Source organism: Idiotropiscis lumnitzeri, chromosome 8 (genome assembly GCF_059441095.1).
Source record: "Idiotropiscis lumnitzeri isolate Australia: NSW breed Sydney's pygmy pipehorse chromosome 8, RoL_Ilum_1.0, whole genome shotgun sequence".
NCBI lineage: Eukaryota > Metazoa > Chordata > Actinopteri > Syngnathiformes > Syngnathidae > Idiotropiscis > Idiotropiscis lumnitzeri.
The window spans coordinates 11,824,444-11,850,267 of NC_142398.1; the positions used below are offsets into that span (position 1 = coordinate 11,824,444).

The 25,824-nt window shown below is 40.0% G+C and overlaps 1 protein-coding gene across 2 annotated transcripts; it reads right to left on the bottom strand.

Moving 5' to 3' along the window:
* Positions 1 to 25,711, bottom strand: usp53b (ubiquitin specific peptidase 53b). 2 transcript variants are annotated; one of them, XM_088302240.1, is made up of 17 exons: positions 25,444 to 25,711; positions 21,121 to 21,302; positions 19,847 to 20,013; positions 19,041 to 19,133; positions 18,809 to 18,943; positions 18,619 to 18,732; positions 18,451 to 18,533; positions 18,191 to 18,296; positions 16,648 to 16,794; positions 16,149 to 16,298; positions 15,896 to 16,064; positions 12,246 to 12,368; positions 8,988 to 9,690; positions 6,798 to 6,859; positions 5,970 to 6,048; positions 4,809 to 5,596; positions 1 to 4,292 (listed from the first exon to the last, which is right to left on the bottom strand). In XM_088302240.1, exons 2-17 carry the CDS (start codon positions 21,203 to 21,205, stop codon positions 4,216 to 4,218), a joined length of 3,081 nt encoding a protein of 1,026 aa, XP_088158366.1. In that variant the 5' UTR covers positions 21,206 to 21,302; positions 25,444 to 25,711; the 3' UTR covers positions 1 to 4,215. The 2 variants fall into 2 exon arrangements, with proteins under 2 accessions (XP_088158366.1, XP_088158367.1); XM_088302241.1 differs by lacking the exon at positions 25,444 to 25,711 and having other exon boundaries at positions 21,121 to 25,402.
* Positions 25,712 to 25,824: the final 113 nt, after the last annotated feature.

The window sequence follows — 25,824 nt, forward strand, 5'->3', positions numbered from 1 at the left end:
CATGGGCACGGGTGCAATTCAGGAGCTGAAAAAAGGAAGACAGTGGAAAAGTGACACCTTTTCAGAGTGATACAATAATTTATTCAACAGTAATAAATAAAAAATAAATATATATTATCTACAAAAATATAAAGTGCAGACAAGATTCTGGACGTTGTTTTTCCGAAATGGTGATGCTATTCGCACAGAGGTGTGATCCGCATGTTCATACAGTACAAGGCAGCATCGGCCGCTACCACGGAGAAACACAACCGCACGTACACAAGGTACCGTGTGTGGGGATGGAAAATGAGAGTGATTACATTTCCAAGCATTTTCAATAAAGAGTGATGTATACCGTATGTCCTCAAATAGTTCGAATAGACCCTGTGTCTCAATTTGTCGTGGTCAACTGAAAATTAACCTCAAATAAATAACATTCAGCCATATTTCCAACAAACGCTATGGAAAATGGACAATTGGATGGGTTCCCAAAGAGTAGCTTCGGACCAAAACCTTTGGTCGATTTTCACAGGCTATAGTAAAATGCATCAAAACTGCAATTTCCTACGGTGTCCGAGAAAGGTCACAACAATTGCAAACCTTGCAACACAACAACGTTGTGTCTACAGCGCTATTGCAAAAGCCTCAACGGAAGTGACCGAAACTCCATCGGGATGGGAAAAGCTGCAAAGCTGAGACAGATAATATGATATGATAATAATATTATCCTCTACGATGAATATTACTGCCATACTGTGAAGCAGAGAGGAGCTGAGTCTCCAGTTCAGTTTCTCTGTCTGTTCTCATACTGCCCCCATAACATGCATTTCGAGAGAAAGTGGAATAAAAACTTTCTCGCTCTATTTGATTGTTTCATAACTGTATGTGTTATTTAGATTTGTTATAGAGATTCCTTAGGTGGGGTAGTGACGAATTAATGGCATTTCAATCACTTTCAGTTAGGGAAAGTGTGTGTTTTGAGTCACAAGCATGGTCACAGAAAGAATTATACTTACTATATCTCAAGACACCACGCTCTTGAGACCGTTTCTAGCATATAAAATAGAACATGATCCAAATGTGGGATTCCTAAATATGAAAAATACAATGTACTACTACTTGAGGAAATACGGTAAAGATAACATCATGTAACAGGGAACAAAAAAGCACAACCTTTTGGATGCTGTGAAACACAATGAGCACTTCTTAAAATATCCCAGTTTCGCCATGGTGATGACATTTTTGGCTGGCGCTCGAAAAAACGTTTGAATGGATGATCATTTTTGCCGTCACATTGGTTGCCCGTTAGCACTGCATATTGGGGGAGAGGGGGGGGGGGGTTACAAAAAAAGAAAGAAAAATTCTGACATCACATCCCGCGTCCCGGGCCTCCACACCAACAAACATGGTGTCACTCATAAAAATGTCAAGGCACTCGTGATGCAACGGAAGACACGCCGAGTGTAAAATACAAGAAAATGTCATCGAATTCTGTACAGAGAGTGAAAAGAATTCTAAAGGAAAAGCAAAATGTCATAAAGGTGCTACATCGTCATTAGTGCGTCTCACAATGGCTCTAATAATCCACTAAAACAACACAAAGGAACAATCAATCCATTAGTAGAAGCACATCAGCACAATCAACTCGCTTGAAGGCATCCTTGAATCATGTCGCACACTCTCTTCAGGTCATGACAGGGGATAAATTCACATTTATAAGGTGTGACACATACAAAATTAAATATACACCATCAAATATTTATTTGTATGTATTAAAAAATATACAGTATGTTTTAATATGGCATGAGATAAGGTAAGGGCTTGGAATTAGGTTTGTACTAAAAATATTTGGAGAAATGAATAAACACTACAAAGGACAAAACATTTAATGCACCTGTAATGTCATTCAATTGAATTTTATTGAGGGTAGCCTCTTGAGATGTAGCATCTCATTTTCAAGGAGGTCTCATTTGTCTTAATAAAGATCACATTAAATTCGGCAAATAATAAGCTTATTAGTGTGGTTGTAGTTTGGTGCTCTCCAATTCAATAACATTACAAACAACCGCAATAACAACATATTACTAAATTTATATTTCCGCAACTGTGTCAAACAGAGCATTGCTATTTTTAAAGGCCAACATTTTGTGTCTTTATTTATTTATTCTTAATTACAGCCATGAGTTATTGGGTCCCTATATAAATTTAAGGTAATTCAAAATAGTAATCATTATCATGATAATGTGTATATGTGTACCTAATGACGTGTCCAACAAGTGTATGTATGTTTTTACATGTTTTGGGAGGTGAGAGATGTAACAAACTCTTTACAAATGTCAAAATAAACTTATCAACTTAATGCATAGTATAATTCCGGACAGTCTCGAAGTCCATTATTTGCTTCATACGGTCATATTTACAATAGATGCATTTGTATAAACAAGAGAATAAGAACATTCGAGTGTTAAAAAAAAAAATCGAGTTGAAATTACAAACAGCAATCGGATTAGTACGTTTGAATAAATATTGGATAGTTTATGTTGTTTTGGACTATTTTCATGCTCATGCTTCTGCTGTAACAAGCAAGCTAGTAAGACTTGGTAAAGGCCACATGCACGTTCGGGAAATTTTGGGGACATTTTGGGACTTTTATCCCAGCATGATGTCAAATTGGCGTATGAATTTCATTGGTATCATTCAACAAACATCTTCACACCGAAAACAGAAATAGTACAATTGAATACATGAGGACTGGGAGAACAATGGAGAGTCAAACACAAAAAGGTTGCATCGTTTGTGAGCGGCTGGCATGCAACTTATTTGTACATATGCCCACGTGGAGGCCTTGAAATCTTTAATCACTTCAAATCACTGACGGCACAAAAAAAAAATCTTTATCGACACATTTGCACGATCTTCCGTCACTCATTAACACTGGCAGGTTGTTAAAAGAGGCGATAAGTAGCGCCAGTTTGGATTAAGTGAAAATTCCAATTCTAATTGTATTGTATGAATTCAGAGTCCTTTAAAACTTCAGGTCATATTTGCAAATATTTTATGCTCCTGTTGATACCAGTATAAAATGTCTAATTCCTGAATTCCTATTTTGGTGGGCAAATTGCACATCAACACTTTATCGTGCACCGCACTGATAGTATATAAAGGCATCGTCATAAAAACTCTGAAAGTGTCCACTTTGCAGTTTACTTCCCAATCCGTGATAACGTTTAACCCGTAGGGAGCCATCATTGAATAGTATTCATTCACATCTTAAGCTAAATGCCTTCAAGCACTGATGATGTAAGCCTCCTCAGTGGGAACATATGACATCATACTGCCGTGTCAAGACAATTGTATAACGAGTTCATATCTAAATGGACCGACACTCAGCAGCGTTCCGCTCCACTGCGGCACCTCTACAACACACACACTCATATATATATATATATATATATATATATATATTTATATATATATATATTTATGATTATGCATAATTCGCCTAAAATAGGATTCAGTACAAAACTGTCCAGATGTTGAAATAGGAAAAGTGGGAAAACAAGTGCGTGTGCGAAAGAAAGCATGAATAATGCATGAAACAATAAACAACATTTTTCATATTTAAACAAGGCTTCACATATCACAATCTTGCATGGATAAATTCCACTCAGTATGGAAGTTAATCTGGACAAAATTATTGGGACACACCTCACGATTGATTCATTATTTTTTTGAATTATAATCTATCATAAGTGGGGTACACAATACTGATTTTAAGCGTCTCAACCCATGTTTTAAATGCGAGTCCCCACACATAAAGAGGAAAAGTGTATGCTTATATGGATAATTTTTCAGAAACATCGATAATCAATCCTTTGATGATCTTGTTTGTGTGCACCCCACTTAAGGATTCCATTTTGGACAATTCTAGGCTTGGTGGGGACAGTGATGGAAAGGCAAGGTCCAGAAAGGCATGCTTGGGTGAGTGTAAATTTGAGGTCAACAACATTTAGGATGAACCACAACAATTCCAGCCAGGTCCAACATTCCGACACACTCCGATGCCTTATAGCAGCACATTTTCACTCCCTGCAGGTGTTCACGACATGGTGTCCCGACACTTTTGTCCACATAGTGTATTTCCACCTCTGTAAACTCTTTGGCATCCATTTTCAATCTCATATGACCGCACAGTTGATGCATGTAAACAAAACAAAAAAGAGAAAGGTAGACTCATAAAAAGCCTCGTTCATCCAGGCCTTTGGCTGTCACTGGGTTCCATTTTGCGGTGGGTTTATTGCTTGTATTGCCTGGAAACAAATGATTGAAGGCATGTTAACAATCCCAGCCATTACAAATCTGCCGAGATACCTTGAAGTTCCAAAGCACCGAAAGTTGTAGATTTCGGAGTTCCAACAAACATTTAGTTTAACCAAGGTGTGGGCAAACTACGGCCACATGCGGTCCGTTAAATGTTTTAATCTGGCCCGGCCGAACTTGAAAAAAATTAAATGAATAAACCTTGTTCATGTTTTATTTTCTAAATACTGTGGTGTGTCAAAGACATATATTTTGTTGTAATGCTTTTGTTCACTTTCACTAAAAATTAATTTTTTTTCTCAGATGAGCTGAGGTTACCAGAACATTCCATCCATCTGCTCCCGGTCCGGCCCTTCTGTCAAATTTTGGAACCCATTGTGGCCCGCCAAGCAAAAGGTTTGCCCACCCTTGGTTTCAACGCATGTTCGGCTGTCCAAAATTACAGAACGAATTGTGGTGGAACTTCAAAGTACCGCGGTATAATGTGAGTTTTAGAAACAACTTACTTGATTCAGGTTTGGCTTTTGACACATCTTGCGTGTCAGTAGAGAGTGTGTGCGAGGCGTCCCTGTGCTCGGACGGGCCCGCGGCTCGCGGCACGGTGGCCGACAGCAGCAGAGGCCTCTGGTTGTGGTACTTGAGGCGGTACGTTTCTGTCATGCAATTGTCCACGTTGAAGTACGTGGTGAGGGAAACCTCCTGAGTGGGGGGCGCCTGCTCTGCTCGGCAACCCGCCGCCAGTCTGTCATCGCTTTCGCACGACGACGGCGTGCTCCTCTCCGGGTCCGAGCCCGACTTGGAACTGGCGTCCGAGAAGGTCCGCAGGCCGGAGATGTCCGGCTTCCTGTGGCGAGGGCTGGCCTGGAAGGGTTCTTCATGCGTCCTGGGGCGGAACACAGCATCGCCCGTTTCGCCCTGATGAGGGGAGAGTCGCTGGCCGTGTCGGAGGTGTGGCGAGGCCGAACCAGGGATGACAAGCTGGTGCTGAGAGTCCCCGGCGGCATTGCCGGGAGGGTGGCGGAACGCCAGGGGGACATGAGGACACTGCGGGTCAGAGGTGGCTGCATCGCTGGAGCGATAAGAGTCTCGGTCCTCAGGCTCGGAGAGGGCGAGGTCATCTGAGCTGTTCCACTCTGAGCTGCTGGTCTTGGTGACGTGCCTCGAGGCGGCGCACTCCCCCGCGTGTCCTCGACTGCTTGTCATCTCCTGCTGCTCACTCTGCCTGTTATCTGCAGCAACGCACTCCCGCTCGCAAGGTTTTCTGCAAGTACTGGACGTGTACTTGCATTTGCGCCTGCACCACAGTCACAAATAATGACATCATTGTACCAATTAAGTGAATGTCCTGAGAATCCACAAAGACAACTTGGTCCTTTCCAGTTCTCTGGTTAGGGTGCATATATATATATAGATATGAAAATGTTTAATTCTCTCTGTAGTTTTTCAGTAAATCATCTGGGAGCGACAAACAAGTACACTTTGAATCTGATTTGCAGAACTGTGCGAGTGAGCGAGTTATTCGTTTCCTCAATGTGATGTTAATGTTTACTTTGGATGACACAACATCTTTGACAAATTCAGTCTTCATGGATTATCATGCCCTGAATAATAAACAATTTACTCAGACACAGTTGATGACACTGTAATTAGCAAAAAAAAAAAAATACCTTGAACCTGGACTGCACTTAAGATGTGAATGTGAAACCTGGTCGTGGTTCTTTCCCTGAGGTTTAGCCTGATGTTTACCTGCAATCGGAGGAGAGAGAATCCATCACGTTTGTATATAATAACAAACAACGGACTTCAGCAGGATTAAAAGATGAATTTCGTAAAACCGGGAAGTCTCTCGCTCGCTCCCTGTACATGCCTTTATAAAAATACATGGATATAGACAGACAGACATGTGTTCAATCATACCGCGACTGACAGAAGATGGCCACAAGGTGGCAGCATCAATCTCACTAAACTCGCACACAGCTGGATGCCAATGTCAGCACCAGGCATGCATGATGGTGAATTCCAAGCCCTTTTAAAAATAGATGTGTTATTTTTTTCCCCCCTGGCTGTTGCCCGGCAGAGGTCCCTGCCAGGATAAAAGCTATTGCACGGCGTCACCGTGCAGAAACGGGAAAGATATTTGTGACGGTGCCAGCGGCCGTGTCCAGCTGTGCTTTCTGCATGAGCTCTGTGGGATTATCATCAGATTAAAGGCTGCTGGGTGAGGAGGTTAGAGAAAGACAGTCCAAGATGAGATGCCAACCTCTGGCATCCGCCGCATTTTCATTTACACAGACTGACTGTTATTGGAAGTGCAAGATATCGCCTCACCACTTTGTTCTTCAGCAGATTATCAACTAAGAAATCCCTCAGACAACAGCAGTCGAATACTGCAGACCAAACACGCATGCGCTCTTATTTTCACTTTATGGGCACTAAAGAATTTTATGGTGCCAGGAAAAGCTGAGGAGGCCTTAAAATCAAAACTTGGAACATACCATTGTGTGATGGTGATGACGTTACGCTGGATTTTGCATCGCCTGCCTTTGGGTGAAGCTGGCTGAAAGTACAAAGCAAACATTACAATTAATCTCAATTTATTTGAAAAAAATGGACACAGCACAATTACACATATAAAGAATGTGTGGCGTGAGGTCAAATACTTAGGCATTAAAGATTTTACACCAAACAACTGAGATCAGGACCACTGTTTGATTAGGAATTTTGTCATCCTGACATACTATTGAGAAAGAAAAATAAATAAATTCCTGATAATTCAGTCCATTGTGTGCAAATTGTTTGTATAGACTACTTCCCAGCAATCAAATATGCGGAAGATAACATTGACTAACCTTAACAACGCTGATCAAAACCTAATTTTAGTCTGGAATTGCTTTATGTGTCCCCCAAAATTTTTTTTGCTGATTTAAAAAAAGTTGTTTTGGAACGTTTCCAGTTGTTGTTTTTAATTGACCTATAAAATTTTGATTAATGCGGATTTTATTGCATTGTAATTCATAGCAATGACGTTTCGGGGAAAAAGTCCACCTGTTGCTGAACCGAACCCTTATTTCATAAACATCACTAAATATATTACTATATTACATATTTTATGATTATTATGATTATTATTAGTATCTAAAAAATGTGCTATTGAAATAAAAAGGGCAGATTCTGAATCAACGCAAAAAATTAATCTGGAAAAGTTTACTTTAAAAAAAAATGTTAACCAGGTCATCCAATCAGCAAATAGTCACCTAAATGATCAGGTGATTGCAACAATGTGATTGTTGATAAATCGTGTCCCGAATCAGGTGAGGCAAAATGGAGTGCAATACTTGGCTGTAATCAAGTTAATTCACTCTTAACTGATTTACATAGAAGCACAACGTGACGTACATCCAACTCAATCAGCATCAATACTCTGCTCAATGTGATTCTGGTGTGGAAACAGGAGGTCAGAACATTCACAATGAGATAAATGATTGTTAAACGTGAGTACTGTATTGCGTAAATGGGATTTTGATAAAGCCAGAGGCATGTGTGTCCATGACATTTTATAATAAAAAAAAATTGAACTGCGTGCTTGTGGACAACCATAATGTATCCTAAAGGGCAACATCCATTTGCGTATGAGACTCTTCCCAAAATGGCTTTTGAGTGACACTGTGAATCTATGTCATCATAAGTGAAGAAAGCAAAGCTATTTTTGGCCCATGCTGAGATCAATTACTGTTCTAAAAACAAGATGATTCAGCATGATACAAAAATAAAACTGTTTTCTGCACGGCATAACATTTACGGGCAGGGGCAGACACACAATAGTGAGTCCAATTAATTAAAAAATATATTTTTATAATCAATTTATGATTCAGTATAAAACCTCATAAAAGAATTGTAGTTTACTTCATTACACAGTATTCGTGACATTTTCCTTTTAACTTGCACTTGATGTCTACTCCATAATTAAAAACTAAAAGCTATCCTAAAACTCATTGCAACTAACAACCTCATAAACTAATCAAAACTAACTGAATTTTGAAAACAAAAGTCAAAACAAAATGTCAAAATATAAAAAACTAAAACTAATACCAAAATTACTGACAAGTTAACTAAATTGAAGTATTTTAAATGGATATAAACTGAGAAAAATGCACTAAAAACTAATAAAAACCAACTGAATTAAAAAAACAAAAGTAAAAGCAAAATGTGAAACGACTACTCCACATATTCGAAAAACTAAAACTAGACTAAAACAAAGAATTTTCAGAAAATATTTAAACAACAAACCACTTCTAAAAAGTAATTAAGACAAATGGAATTTAAAACAAACAAATGTCAATCGACGACTACACTACATAAATAAAAAAACTAAAACTCACACTAAAACTAATGACAACTAAATTAAAATGAAGAATTTCCAGAAAAAATGTAAACTAATTACAACAAACCTCTTTTAAAAAGTAATTCAGACAAATGGAATTTAAAACAAACAAATGTCAATCGACGACTACACTACATAAATAAAAAATTAAAACTCACACTAAAACTAATGACAACTGAATTAAAATGAAGAATTTCCCAAAAAATAAAACTGAATTTGTCACAATGAAATTAACACTAACTATAATAATCCTGCCAGCGCTATCTCCTCTTGTCAGGCATTGACCGAATCAAATGTTTCTTACCTTTGGAAGTGGCTTTCCGTTGCGGACCTCTGTTCTTTGACCGCAAAGCCGTCGACGCCTGGCGAGTCAGGATTGGTGGATCCGCTGCTGAGCCGGTCGCTGCTCTCGTACCCCGACTCGGTTCTCTGGATGGTCCAGGTGTCGCTGCGCAGCAGCGTCTTGGCACCCCCCGTCAGCCTGCCGCCCCTCTGCTGGGTGGCCCTGCTCTCCGACTCCACGGAGCTGTGACTCTCCGTCTCGTGACGCTGCTCGTCCTCGTAAATGGTCATCAAACATTTCTGCTTGCGATCCTCCCTGGTCCGTGCGTACTCCCGCTCCCGATTTTGTTCGCCGTGCGCCCGTTCCGACTTGGCGCGTCGAGGGCTGTCATGTTGCTGTTGACGCCGTTGCTCGAGCTCGTTGAGTACAGTGTCCACGTTTAGCACCTCACGAACGGGTCTCCAGGTGGACTTGCACTTATTCCGGCTTCCTCCGCTCCCGCCGTTTTCCCACTGATCCTGGGAGCTGTCCTGATCAGAACGACTGGGTGATAGATGGCTCTTCCTGCCGTGCCCGCCGGCTTGCGTGGGTCGGAACTGCCCACGTGCTTCCCGAGATGGTCTACTCGAATGGCTGGCCGACTTCTCATTGCGAGGATAGCTTTTACATTTCTGCTCCCTCGGTGCATTCTCAGGAGGAGACGAGGATCTTGTTTGGGTCATGTCTGCACAAAAAACGCAACATTTCTGGTCACTATTTTTTGTTCTACGAGACATACAGTGTTATGCTTTGTTTTTTTCCCAGAATTTAAAACACACTTTGGTCAGATAATGTGGCAGTGATAGCAGCACGCTACTATAACTACTACTACTAGTACTAGTCTACCGTGTAAGGCCTTTAAAGCATCAGTTTTGCTGACCGACAAAACAAACAACTGAACAACAAATGTGTATATATTTATAGCAAGCTATAACTTCAATATGACATGTAGTTTTGAGATTAGGGGCAATACGTATAAAACAAATACTTACTCTCATTTTTAGGCCACAGACAAGGCCTCCAAGAATCGACAAAGCTAAACATCCATCATTAATTTCAATACTTTTGAATTCTATGACTTAATTTCCATACCGCTCGAATAATTCACATGTAAGTACATGATGATTTTCTGTGTCACAGTAATCAAAAGCTAACTTAATAAGAAGAATAAAGTAAAGAAGTGTTTCTGTTAAAGGTGTCAATTTGTGGAAAAATTTGAACATGATCTGACAATCCATCCATTCATGATCCGAGCCACATTTCCTCACAAGGGTCACGGGGGGTGCTAGAGGCCATCGCAGCTGTCTTCGGGCAGGTGGCGGGGGACACTCTGAACTGGTTGCCAGCCAATCGCAGGGCACAACCATCCACGCTCACACCTCATACCTCGGGGCAATTTAGAGTGTTCAATCGTCCTGCCATGCATGTTATTTGGAATGTGTGTGGAAACCGGAATACCCGGAGGAAACCCACGCAGGCATAGTGAGAACATGCAAACTCCACACAGGAAGGCCGGAGCCGGAATCGAACCCACAACCTCTGCACTGTGAGGCCACCGTGCCACCTCTGATTTGAATATGCGTATTTCAATTATGCCTTTTAAAAGAATGCTTAAACTCTGACAAAATATATGAACCAAGTGTGAAAGAAAGGTTTGACTGAGTGGAAAATGTTAGTGTACCAAGTTCATTTTAGTTTTTTTTTTTTTTAATGATTTTGTTTTCTTTTCATGACTTACAAAGTAATTTCATTTTGTGAGGTGATGAATTTTGTGTTGGTGAGTTTCCTTATCGAAAATACATTTGTTTTGCAAAAATGGGCGTTGGCTTGATAAGCTTCGGCTTCACCGTGCACCTTTGAGGTTGGCTTGTTTTCCTGTTAAACTGCTTCGACTGCTTTTTCGACTCAATCTGATCAAATCAACCAACCACTCAATTCTCATAGTTAACCCCGGCAAGTTGTTTCGTGTGCTGTTTCTGAAGTGCCAAATTTCACCAAAGTCCCGTCTAAATCGGACGTTAGGGCAGCACAGGTGATGACGATCATTATCAGGCTCCTGCAGACCTTGCTGATGATCTTATAATTTGAATAAGGTGTGTTGGAGGAGGGAATCACCTAAAACATGTAGGATAGCGACCCTTGAGGACTGGAGTTTGACACCTGTATAGTACAGTGATTAATGAGAAAAAAGTACGCCGACTGCGAGACAAGCTTTGTATGTTGAGTAGGTTTATCCCTGGCGGATTAATTTAATGCCTACCGAGGTCTAACAAACAGTCGGTTACCTTACTATTTGTCGTTAACCAATACAGTTTTTCTGAGTGAGGTAAGAGCCATAGGCTCTTTTTTCCCCTCCAAGCTGCCATCATGCTTTACATTTTTTGATGATGCATGTGGCAGCGCTGTGGCTTGGCTTGCCAAATAAGGTGATTGACCGGGTGTTTATCTTGCTTTTCTCCTGGAAGTCTAATGAAACCGGGCACTCTTGAACAAAAAATGAACTGCCATTCAAAAAAATGTTCACACATGCCAGAATGAGCACAATCATAAAAACCTTTCATCGGTAGAAATCCATGTTTAGTTCACGTTTGCCCAAAATAGGAACTTCCGTCCCTGAACCTTCATTCTTTGAACTCGTTCCGGTGCAACACTGCTGCTTTTTAGCTTTTGGGTTTGGGGTGTCGTATTTTTGCCAATCATGGATGGAGAAACTCATTGTCGGGGACAGCACGATGATATTTACATCAAAATAGAGCCAAAATGTGAAGGGCTGGCTTTTTTTTTCATGTGAGGGCAGGGAGCTCAGATTCAAGGCTAGTTTTTTCAAATATAATTTTTAGTGCCATCTAGTGGTGAACTAACAGAATGTAACGATCTAAGTTCGAAACGCATGAACACGCACTGGTAAGAGGCGAGCCTACCATCCGTTCCTTGAGATGAGGTGCGAGCAAAATGTCATCCGACATAACTTGCTGAATTAACTCAAGTGACAAAGTAAGTGCGTTGAATTTTTTATACATGCTGTAGTCGTTGATATAGCAAATTTGTGATCAGGTGATTGTCTTCTGGTCTCGGCAGCGGAAAAATGGCGACGAGACATGTTAGCGTCCTGTATGGTGAGCCGCCAGCCATGTATTGAAATTAATCGTGTGTTTTTTAAATGAATGAACTTGAAAAATAAGACATTGTACACACAGTCCCTTTAATGATGTCATCATACCAAAAGAAACAATATCGTACCTCTAGTTTGGGCAGCGTCTGTTCTTGGGTTCCCTCTGTCCTTTTTTGTGGTTTCACCGACCCTCTGAAAATTCTCCATAAAAGCTTCCTGGTATCTGTTTGGACTGCCGAGGGGATTTTTCACTGAAGAGAAAATAAAAAAAGTCAGGTGAGTGGTCGGCTCACCAGTTCATTTAATGTTATTAATGTTCATTGACCCTAACTATGTTTTTGTTACCTTGCTTAGCGACCAAGGCTATAATTGACGTTTTCCCCCAAAATTTTTGCTTTGATTTAAGAATGCAAACTTGAGGAACAAATGCTGTGAGGTGTCAGGTGACTCAACTCACTTCACAGCAACGGCAGTTTGGCAGACTTTTTTTTTGGTCAGACTTTTTTTAAAAAGAGGCTTTAAGATGTATATTGCCTCTCAGCTAAACACAAAACAAAGATATGCACCTTGATGATTGTTTATTAGAGTACGCACTGTGAACCAAAACATGACCTAAAACCAAGGTACATAATCAAAGTAGGATTTTAGGCCTACCGATACACGTCGAGCAAATATTTCTTTGATGTCAAAAATGTTTTCACTGCACAAAGCAAGATGACATTGGCGAGCATCTGGTGCATATGGAAATGGATCAAGTGAGCCTGAAACCTGTCCTTCCATTAAGATTTATAACTAAATGAGAAGCACACAATACAACACTCTCACCTCCTTCCTTTGTGCTGTTCAGAATGATTGCATAATGCAGGAGCCTCATTAGCAACGTGAAAAATGCAAGAGCATCATTAACTCTCTGCTAAATGTACTGACACTTTCACCGACGTGCCTGTGGTGTTTTTTGTCTCCCCTGTGCAGCATGAACAACAACAATTATATAAACTGCGAATACTTCAAGTGCTAATGTTTTACCCGTGTCACCGAGCGCCATAATATGATACAAATTACAACCACGATAATATATCAACGTTAAACCAATACCCTTATGACAGTTTAAATATAAACCGAGAATTATTATCTTTGTAAAGGCAGAATGATCTCATTACATTGTCCAGGTATGCCTAAAAATCTTTCGACCATTATCAGCCTATTTTAGAAAGTCCGCAATACTGTATATGGTATTTAAAAAAAGAGCCTATGACTTACACACACTCTCACTAAAACAGGACTCCAGTCCCATGCTAGTCAAAGCGTCCGGGCGGTGCACTAAAGCAAAGCAATCCATGGGAACTGGCGGGATTCCATCGTCAAAACGAACAAGCGGTGAAATAAAGCGTGGCCAAACATGTGAAATGTCCATGCAGCGGGCTAAGAAGAGTGAAAGCGCATGAGTAGTACGCTGCAGGGCCACCGGAGCAGGGATTAGGCAGGAAGGCGTGGGTGGTAATCTGCGTGCAACAGAGGCATCATCCTCATGTCAAATTCAAACCAGCACACATTAACCCAAATCCTGAGCACAGCCACAACTCCCATTTGTGAGGTCCTATCAGAATTTTCTTATAGTGATGTGGATTGCAGTGATGCTTTCAAATCATTATTTGACTTTAATTCATTAGAAGTGCCTCCCACTGTTGTTTTATTCATTCATTTATCGGCATGCATTTGAGAAGGGCAATGATGGAAAAAAATGATAATCACAATTATTTTGATTGATATTGAAATCACGATTAATAAAAACGATTATTCCTCCATTATAATTATTGATTTATTCCACTACCAAAACTTCCATTCGAGCCTCGTGCCGTTATCATCACTGCACGTTCAACACTTTATTCATGAAGACTCTATACCAGAGGTATTGAATTAAAAGTCACAGAGGTCCACGACTAAAATTTCTTCCAATTAAAAGGTCCGAACCAAAGTCCAACTTCCCTTAATGTCGAGCCTATGTTCACATTTTTATATAGTTTCAATATTTAGTCATTTCCAACAGAGCGCACTTATATACTAAATATTTAGCAATGTTCCAATTGTACACCTTTGCCAGTCAAACAAATATAAGGCGTTTATTTCACATTCAAGAAAATGTGGCTCCAGGAACTTAAGGGTGCCACTTCCGGAAAAAATAGTAAAATATCTCCTGCGGAAATATATCAAGTGCTAACCATTGAGTTAACATCTTTTACCTTTTTTTTTCTTAAATCAAAGAGTTATCAGCCTAAAAAAAATGGAAAGCCTAATTATCCGAATAAAACAGGTCAACATGTTCAGTACACAATCAATAAAAATGGCTGTCCTCATGAAAAACGAATTCAAAATGAGCTTTGACACCAACTTTTCTTTTGAACATTTTTAACTTCTCTTAATGAGAAAAATGAGTTTGTGACTGCCCTGCCAGTGACTTAAATCTGTGTTGGAACGAAGTCAGGGCCATTGGGATTTGGTAGATTGTTTCACACATCTGGGCTTTGTGTTTTCCTTTATAAATTATGTTTGTGCAACCGCATTTAAGCCCTCCTTCACAACTTCCTTTTTTATGTTTCCCCAAATTCCATGATACTTTGAGTGAATATTTGTTTGCATGCCGCTGGGCTGTAAACGAAAATGTAAAAATCTGTTATACTGCACTCGAAGTTCGATGTTTTTGCGTGCGCTCACCTCAAACTTCAGCGGATAACTTTGCAAAAAAGGGCGGTGCTTTGTTTCGTAGTGGCGCTTCGCAATGTTGCGACGGTTTCGGAGCATATGATGCACACTGGTTTTAAATCGGCTGCAGGCAGAACGAAACTAAATTTCTCCGTCCATTCATTTAAAACAAGACGCATCGACCTCGCTAACTTTTTAGCAAGGCATACTGTCAGCAGCACTCTCTTCCGATCTGCTGCGCAATTGGCAGTGGATCGTAAACAAAAAAATTGATTGGCTCAAATCAGTGACGCCTTTTCCGTATTAACTAGAATTGCAGCGCCAACGTTTGCGAATACGCCCTGAAAAAAATTCATCGTAGAGCGGTCTTGGGTCCGCCATTTGGTGATGCCAGCTCTATACTTTCTGTCAAGTGCAAACTGACCTTTTAAGTATTATATGAAATTCTCCTTTGCTACATTGTATCTTTGTATATATTAAACTGTGAAAAGGCACGTGCCTTATATCTCGGACATATTTTTTTAGCTTTCATTTCATCCTATTTTTGTTCTTCTTATTATTTTTACAAGTCTTGGGATTTTCTGAGCTAACCTGAGACTTTGGTTATATAGTTCATGCCACATAATGTGGAAAGGCACAACAATAAAAATTCCTTGAATCCTTCTTGAATTAAATTCTTAAATTGAACTTCATAAAAAAACAATAGAAAATAAATTAGTGACAAAGTAAAATAAGAATACACAAAATAATAGTTAAAAAAAATAAATAAATAAATACCGGCTATTCCTGCTGGGTGCGCGTTGGCCTCTTCGGGGTAGTGTGGTGCCATGCATTTATGGAGTACTTACAAACAATGAGATAAGAAGAGTGTCGGGAACTCGCATGTTTCCACACTTTAATTTGTCTGCAGGCCTGTTTACGTGTTTGAGAAGGTGCTGCTATTCTGTCTATGCATGAACAAGATTGACACTCACTACTACTAAGATCTTTTTTTTTAAGGTAGTATTTTAGGAAAGGATTTTATTTGCTGAAAAGGAAAATGCATTTAAGTTGGAAAGTTTGCTAATAACGTCCTTACCTGTTGTCTCACCGTTGACTTGGCCTTTGTATCGAGGACACATGGTGGTCTGCCTTGGTGCATCCTCGTTAGACACTGGCGTCCCCTCCGGATTCGTGTAAAACAGAAGAAGTGGCTGAAAATGTCCCCTGACGCATTTAGAAGCCACATCTTTCCATTTCGAGCCAATCTGGGAATAAGAACACTTGGCTTTAAGAGCAAGTAACTCACTCAGTGATGATGGGTAGCTAAAAAGCACAGCAGAGGCCCTCACCTCTTTTACAGTGGCGTCATCAAAAAACATCCATTTGGAAGATTTGGTGTGATAGGCAAAGGCCGAATAGTGTTTGCTGGAGAAACAAATCATTCCCACCAGATGGAGTTCGCTCCGTTTGGCGTTTTCATCAGTGACACGGTTGAAAAGCTAAACGAAGACAAACATATTTACATAAACTGACTTGGGGCGAGAGGAAGAGTATACATTGGACGAGTTGCCAGACAATTTTTGGACCCATATTTACAAACAAATTTCATATTCACACTGATAGACAAAACAGTGGTAAAATGATACTTGGATTTAAATTTAAAAATTAGACAGTTTTCCATCTCTATTAAGCACAACAGGTAATAACCAATGGGATCCTTTTTAAAAAGTTGCAACCTAGTTATACGACGTGTATGAGCATAATTCTCTGTGTATCAGACAGCATAACTGGATCAACAACTTCCTTTAGTCAGATTAGGTTTTGCTGACATACTTGAGAACAACTTACTCCACACAAATTCAATCGTGGGCCCAGTGAGCGAATGACATCATCCGTCAGATCAGATTGCTCAGCATCCCAAACAAATCCGATGGTGACTATTTCCGGACAGTTCATGAGCACCCGACGGATCTTGATGCTTTGACCGCAGTCTCTCTGAAAAAAAAAAAAAATCACAATTGTGAGGTGAATTTGAAGATTATATATAGATGGAGATATATGGTGTTACCTCAACATTCAAAATTTGAAATCAGCTAAAATTTCAGTGGCTTTGTCATACAGGAAGTGCTTTCCGACGCGGTGTTTGGCATGCAACCCACCAGAAATACAGAATTCGTGAAAAACAAAACATGACGAAAGATAGAGTAAGTATGACAACACACTTTTGGAGCGAGGACGAAGAAAGGAAGGAAGCGCGAGAACAAGCGGAGATGACTTATAATTGTGTCATGTGTCTCCGTTTTAATCGGGTTATTTATAGGAGAGGGGTAACTCTGTTTGCTCTAGGCATGCAAACTGGTAATTCCAAATTTCCGAAATCGGAATTTTGACCTTAACTCGAATATTGATTGCATGTAAATTTAGTAACTGGGGTAAGTCCTCTGTGTACCTCCTCAAAAATTAATTCAGTTGAGTTGAATTTAAATCTGTCAAAAAAGTTGCAAAGTTGTAAGCTACAAATTAACACTGTACACTGAAATTTTGTTCGTGCAATGGGGGCCAAGAATGTTGTTGTTAGGCGTTAATATACGATAACTAGCGAGCCCGTGATAAATGTTGTCAAAAATGTTACACATTTGTCAATATTGTTTTAACAAACTGTGTTAAGATTGATTTTTTTTGTCTTCTTTTTTTTCTTTTTTTATTAGAGCAAACAACAATTAAATACTTTCTGTTTCAGATAAAAGTAAAATCATTTGTGGTTACACAATTTTTATTGGAGAGGAATGGGATTTATACTATAGAACTCCTTTTTCAAATATTGCCTGATGTCCCCCCAGAAATGGAGATCAGCAAACATCACTTAAGGCTCAACTTTGATTAAAAAAATAAACACATATCTCTAAACTATATAGTCTTAGTGATCGCTGGAAAACTGGGAGATAATTAGCCTAGCTTACCACAGAAGCATAGTGTTGAAAGCTAGCTTCTTTTTCCTTTTCCTTTTGTTAGTCCAAAACTAGAAAATATTAGCTTTATAACATGAGAGATGACAACAAAACCTAAATCTATCACTCATAATAGCACAATAAAAAATCCATCTTTTCTGCGCTAAAATAATGAAATACGACACCCGCAGCAGCAACAAATACAGATGAGAGAGAAAACAAAGGCTAAGCCCTTCCTGCTATTTATATCCTAACACCAGTCTGGCATGGTTTTCTTCCTTCAAGTGCACAGAGAACAGCGCGTGCTCTTAAAAGTTCACTCATTCATCCTGGCGTGAAATGTGATAAAAAGACCTGGAAGTGAATAAGCTGTTGTAATGGATGCCATTTTGTTTGCAAAAGAAATGGTAGGAAGATGATTATGAGGACGCCAAATGACATACGGGGCAGCTGCGTAGGTCGCCTGTGTTGTTTGCCGCCTGCAGCAATTCTCCAAACATGTCCGATCTGAGACGCTCGGGCCTCGTCATTGTGCGGTCCACCTGTTGGCTGCGCATAGACACACAAGTGTACATTAAAATGGCTTTCTTTTCATAGTTTTTAAACAATTATAAAAAGATTAAGTACACCAATATCAATAATTAGACCAAATTTGTATCTTTGTGTTGTGTGTAAACGACTATAGTAAGTCAAGTATACCCACCATAGAGCAGTGGTTGAAACGTAGTGCACCAACTCTGTGAAAGGGAGGGGGTCCGACGACGCACCACAGCAGCGACACACAAACTGGCACCCAAAACATGAATACACATATTCAGTAATACATCCTGAGAGCAATTCGGGAAGGGATTATATTGAATCGGCCGTGTACCTGCTCGTAAAGCATCATGGCAAATTTCTGATGGGTGATGCAGGATTTGGAAGAGCAAGAGTCGGTGGCCGTGTCTGAGACGATGTGGAGATGAATGCGCTCCAGGATATTCTCCTAAGGTGACAATTGACCTAGTATTGACTTAGTATATGATTTTGGGATAGGTAACCAAAGGTAACCGTCAACATACGAAGCACTCGGCAGCGTCGTCCATGAGGCCGAGTTGGAAGCGTTGCTCGTCTTTGAAAGTTTCGGCGAGGGCGTTACGCAGGCTGTCGGAGGGCAGCACGCGCTCACGGCTCTGCTGGAACTGGCTGAATATGCTCTGGAAGCCCACAGAAAAGAAAAACACACACAAATTCAGCCAGGAAAGACAGAAGGGAAAAAAAATCACTGCGAAATACAAAGTGGCTGTGACAAACCTTCAATGCACAGAAAATACAGGAATCACCCAGACAAAAGTGCCCTGAGAGGTGCCTCAGACTTCTCCGGAAAATGTCCAGCTGCCAAAGCACCTGGGGAGCATGGATAACATTACTAAAAAAAAAAATCCAAATAGCAGATGCATTTTTGGGCCAGATAAACCAAAATAAATAAATGTAATCCTTTATTTTCTTTCACAATCACAGAAATTTTAACTGCCAATGTGAAGTAAGCACATTTGAAAATACTGGCAAGTAAATTTTAATGTACTTGGAGGCAAAATGCTAAAATCTTGCCGCAGGGTATTGAGTAGTAAAAAAAGTGGAGAAAGCAAAAATGTTTTTTCTAGCATTCATCTTACATTATACCAATATGTTAAAAAATCAAGTAAATAATGTTGTCATTTTTATGATTTATTATTATGTCTGCAGTGCATGATTTTGTTTTGGCATTTTTTTTTATGTTAGTCAGTTGTTAAAGATAAACATGAACAAATACAGGGGAAAGGAAAATAAATGAGGAATAAAATAAAAAATAAAAACAAAACCAAAGATTGAAAATGTTTGTGCATCTTTCTTAAATCTCTAATTTATATGTTCGGCGCTGTGAAAAACATGTACGTCCAATTTTGGAAGTTTGTTTCATTTTCACGTTAACGCGACGTCCATAACGTGAAAACCCGTTCACGTGAAAATAAGAAAAATGAAATAAGTGTTCTTCACAGGACAGCGACATAGCTTGAATCCAGCTAAGATAAAGCTCATAAACGTGCTCGTTAGTAGCTTTTCAAATGATGAAGGTTCACCTGAACAGCGCTGTTCAAGAAGCAGCTATTCTGCCCAGGCTCGTTCAGGAGGCCTTTGGTGAGAGCCAGCGATAACATGCTGCCCGGCTGGTAGGACTTCTTCAGGCCTCCGCCCCCTCCAGGCTTCTTAAACATCTTCACCCATGCCATGGAGTTAGAGCCTGCAGCTGGAAACACACAAGCAGGCCTCTTTTAAAGCAAGCGAAAGGTAAGAAATATTGAAATTGAGTGTTATGGGGGTTTCCTCGTATTAATTGTGGATGTTTTAGTATCCTGAGATCTACAGCTGTCATTTGTCTTAAGCAGTAGTTGCCAACCTATGGCACGTGGGCAATATATGATCCCATGAGAGCACTAGATTCGGTCCAACATGCACATTCACAAAAAAATTAAACCACAGAAGAATTTCACCTATGAATTGGGTCTATCAACCATTATTTAGTTTCTATTTTTAGGAAAGAAAAAAATGTGTACTTTTCTAAATTATGTGTGGATAAAACAATTAATCAATAAAAAAAATAAAAATAAAAGACCCACTTGTATGAAATAAACCAAAGGCCGTGATTCTAATCAAGTAAAAAACATTTGATTAATTATTGGCTTATAATTTCCAGACCAGTGGATAGGCTTTTTTTTTATTCATGACAGTGCAATCCACTGAATCAACAGCCATTATTTCATTATTTTCATATAATTTCAATTTTCAAGACTAATATTTTCCATTATTTTATAAAATCTAAACACCTAAAAATATAATGCTTTGAAACAAAAGGGAAAAAAAATGAATGCCCATGCCCTTACTATTTGAGAGTGAATCAACAGGGCCTTAAAAATCCCAACAATTTCTTACATTATTTCAAGATTTTTTTTTTAAATAATGGAACTATTTGATAAACAACTCTAAAGAGGGATGGGCGATCGATAGCTGATGTCACGTTGGGCTTCAAGTGACAAAGAAGTTCAAATTGTATCACAGTGGCTCTTCTTCTTTGCCTCAATAACTTCAGGACATTATTAATCAACAACCTCAAGTCTATTTTTTTCTTAAAGACCGCTGCAGCTTTGAACCAATATGGCTGCTGACTGTATTTTAGTCCGTATTGTACAAGTGAGCAAACATTCTATCCTCAGAAGGATTATTATCATTATCATAACTGCATGGTACCATAAGCAGAAGTGGATATAAAATCATGTTGGACACAGTTTACTTTATGACATCACTAATCCAAATGACTGGATTGGACACATGCCACGTGAATTATCACGTCCTCTACCTTCTCCCGACTGTGGGGGGGGCTTGTTGCCGTTGGACATGCTGGGATGCGGGAGCTGGTTGGTCTTTGGCTCCATCCATCTCATCACCACGCTCCTGCCGAGCGCTCGGTTGAAAGCATTCTCTGCCTCAGCCACAGAGCATCTTCAAACATGCGCCTCTACACATTTAAAGGCAATGGGTCTGAAAGATAGAGCAGCCGTGAGACCCCAGGCCAAGACATAAGTAGACTAACAAGTGCTAAATTAAAAAACAGTCAGCACCTGCGGATAGGCATGAGCCCTGCCGCAGATAGGAAAAACCCGTGAGAGATTTACCTTCCCCCCCTCCAAAAAAAAGTACCGGTATTGAGTACCTTGGCAATGTGATAACACTGGATAATATCTGCAGCGAAGGTTTTAAACGACAACGGGACAGTAAGAACATTAGCAGAGGGACCAAAATTTTATTTTCAGGTTGTTTATTCCACATGACCACTGTATGCCAGCCACACCTGGACGCTCAACAAACTCAATGTCTTCAAAATGAAATGCTTCAAACAGTCACTGAACGTCAGATGGTATGGCAGAGAGAGAACATGGCAGAATAACAGAGTGCACATTTTTTTTTTGCAGAGAACAGGTCTGTGTTCCTCACTCAAAAATAAGGAAAAGACTGTGCAAAAATGGCATTCACTGCAGAGATCCGAAGAGAAAACCACTGCCGACTAAAAAAAAAACCCCAAAATGGCTCATTTAAGAACATCAAGATGGAAGTTTAAAATTGGAAGGTGTTTGTCAGAATTTCAGAAAAAGAACATCATGCCAACAGTCAATGATGGTGGTCGTCGCGTGATAGCTTAGGCCTGGACGGCTTGCTGTGATTTATGGAATGGAGAATGTGACAATAATCCAACAATGCGCAACAATCCAAAGCACCAGTAAGTCAACTTCTAAATGTCTTAAATAAAACAAAATGTTGATTTGGGAGTGGCCTCGTCAAAAGACCAGATACATTAAGGTGGGGAAATTATGGCCAAAAATAAGAATTTAAGAAGGGGCCAAATACTTTTTCAAGGCAGTCTTGAAGCCACATGATGGCAGCAGAACAATATTTTGTGGAGATGAAGTCCCTCAGTTTGGTTCAACATAGTTCCTTGGCACCAAGATGCCACAAGATGGTGGCAAAACAATATTTTATTGATTTAAATCATCAACGAGGAAAATTTGGAAATACCCAATCGTAAATATGACGAGGATTCACGCTGATGAATTCACAAGACATTGTTCTGTTGCAGGTCGCAGATGCAGTGTAAATTAAAAAAAAATGTGAGAAATGAGAAAGCTTTTATAGCAAGGGGACTTAAACTGGGGATCTATGAGTTGTAACTTGAGTAGTTTGCAAAATAATTGGCAATTAAAGATTATGCAGTATCATTTTCAAATAGGCAGCTGGGCCAGATTATTTGTTGATAAAGTTTTTAGTAGTCAAAATAAGCGTTGCCTGGCAACATGTCTCGTCACTTCTACAGTATGGATTTCACGACCAGGCATATGTGAAATAAAAATACATTTTCAAATTCCAACTCGTCATCGGTGCCATTCAAATGACCGCAATTGCTGTGAGCAGCACTTTCAGACAAACTCCGAACCTCCAGCACGAGTCAGCAGACGCGCAGTTACTCGGCCATCACCACAGAAGCAGTTAATTCAATCAAAACGTTCAATATGATGTTTCACCTTCAAGAGGCGCTAGTCCTGAGTACGACTTCCGAACAACAAAAGAAAAAGGATGCTGAAGTCTCGTGGAGAATATGTGCAGTGAGAGATTTGGCAGGGAATGTCCTCATCTCAAGGTCGGTTGCGTCCATTTCATGAAATTGTGAAGGTGACACCCTTCAGTCTACGGGAGAATCTGTGCAGCCAAAAAAACGTGCAGCAGCGCACCTTTTCCGACTTGAGCGCTCAGGAAAAATATGCCCCAACATTGGAAATACTGAACTCGCTCCACTCTGTTGGCTCGGACATTTCAGCTCGGGACAAATTAAATGTTGGTTAAGTTATATGTAATAATTAGGTTAAAATGTGATCATTCCTACGGCAGTTTGGGGTGCACGTGGCAGTTCTTATATTTAATGGCACCCTGAGTAGGCATAAATCTTGGAAGAAGAAGGTAGGAGTTATGTTTAATTGGTGCTACGATTATGAAGGGGTCCTTCGATGAACCATTTTTGAAATCTGCAGTAAAAATACGGCTTCACAGTTGTATAAAACATCACGCGCAAAGAACATCAAACAGCGTCTCTCACGATACTTCGATTTAGCCAGCATCAGAGAATCAATGCTCCAACTTGGACTTTTTCTTTGGCTTCAAAAAGCCAAAGATGTGGCCTCATGTTGATATTCTTCTATGAGGCCCGTCAGGGACACGGTAATTCAGGAAAAAACACACACACACACACACGCACACGCACGACTGAAACACTTTCATTCACGCCAGCAATTCACATACCGTTTACCAGTTAAACGCTTTTTCACACACTTGTGAAAAGCTTTGACATACACGACAAACACATTTTTTTTCTCCCTCACATACTCAACTGAAACATCATTACACTAGTGAAAAACCTTCTCACAAGACTGAAATTTTGTCATCCACAAAAATGAATTATTTGGGCTCTTTCTGGGCTTGTTTTCACGCAAACACATTCAAAAACTCCCCCGCAACGCGTATCCTGGTATATTATCCGAGCACATGATGCGCGAAAGTATTTCAGTAGTGTGCGTGTGAAAGTGTTTACCTTTCACTCTTGTACGTGATGAACGTGGTTGTAGTACTTTGCAGTGGTGTACTACTGCACTGCATCACTGAGGTCTGTTTGGAATTTCCAACACCAGCAGAGTTGTTGATACAGCACTTGTATTGGATCCCTGTGTCGATTGTGCCAGTGAATGTGGCGTGTATCCACATCATTAAAATTTAAACAGTCGCATGTATAGAGCGAAATAAGATTATTCTCTATAATGCCAGATGTTCCCAAACTGAAGATCAAGATTTTAAACTGAATTTTACAACCAAACTTCCAAATTTGGGGCCTGGGTGGGGTAAATTGAGTAGTCCTATTTTTGGTGTAATCTGTGCTGATGGCAATGCTCATGTAGGCAAACTACTTCCAAGAAGCCATGCAGAGGTAGAAAATGTTTTTTTTGTTTTTTTTCATGTATTTTATTTTGTCAAACTTATTCATTTGGGACGTATAAGTATTAAAGCAACTACAACAATAAGGATGTCTTCATTTTCTCTTTAACAGCGTCACAAGCAAAACCGAGTATCATGATCAGACAGCTGTTGTATTGGATTTCTGGTGTACCTAATGAAGTGTCCAGTGACTGTTGAAACAATATCAGCAGCCACAAGCATTTCTCAAATTCACGAATGGCATTAAATTAAATATTTTAAAGGGATCATTCATCTAGAATCAGTCAGTCAGTCAGTGGTGGCGTACGGTCTTGTGAGGGAGAGCACCTTTGAACATTTCAACAAGCTTTGCACTGGAGCATGAATCTTTTATGGACATAATGAATTATCACTTTGATGGGATGACTAAGGGGAGCTCCCATCAATAATAATATAGAGCCGTTCTATTGCAAATGACATTTTTGACTTATGGCACTCCGTGGAGTAATAGATGCAAATATGATCAATTCACAAAATATTAACCACTAAAAAAAACCACAAATTTAAGATTCACAATAATACAAATCTGCAATTAATATAATCCAAAATAAAAACAGAAGCTAAAATACAGTTTAAAAAAAATTTTAAAACGCTAAATTAATTTCAAAATGTAAAATAGAGCACAATACAAATTCTGGAAAAAAAACTAAGTGAGTGTCACGATTTTAACTTTGGCATGCAAATTGAACCCATAATTAACATGCTGCTTCCACTTCTTAGCGTCCCTGCACGTCAATTAAACGAATCATCACTCTCTTCATTATGTACGTGCATAATTAAAGTCACCCTTGAGCGCCGTGCAATGCCCCCCCACATGTTTTTTTTTTCTACCGTGCACTCAGTGACACCATGTGATGTCGTTAAAGCAAAAGGGAGGTTGGCTGGCGAATATTTACACGAGTATGACATAACAACCTTGCTTCGCCTTCTCCGCGACGAATTTCCATTGACAGCAACATGCATACCGCTCATGTGTGTGTTCAAAACAAGCTGCAGCTTTGCATGAGCGTGCAGCCGCATGGCAAAACAAACATCGAAAAAAAAAAAAAACGTGCCGCAACTTGCATAGCAGCTCCTCGTAGCAAAACAAGAGACATTGCAGACTTACCTTTCGAAACAAAAATGTCAATGCAGAACCTCCAAAATATTAGTGCAAGAATCCAAACAGTTATTTTGCCCCCCCCCCCCGACAAATCCTGCGAATCCAACGCGGGGATAGTAGTATGAGGAGCGCCTACTGCAGATACGTGCAGCGCTATCTGTCATAGTGCACCATTGGCAATCCCTCCGACACGCAGGGCTGCAGCCTCAACCCTTCGCTTGGTGCCCGGGACACTTTAATTTCGCTTAAAATTCCCCCCCACCCATCCATTCTCGTCCCCCCCCCCTCCCCGCCTCAGTGTGTGAGTGATAAACGAGGCCAGTGATGGTTTGTGGCCAGAGTGTCCGACGCGGATTAGTGATGTTTGGAGACTTGGGAGGTCAAACT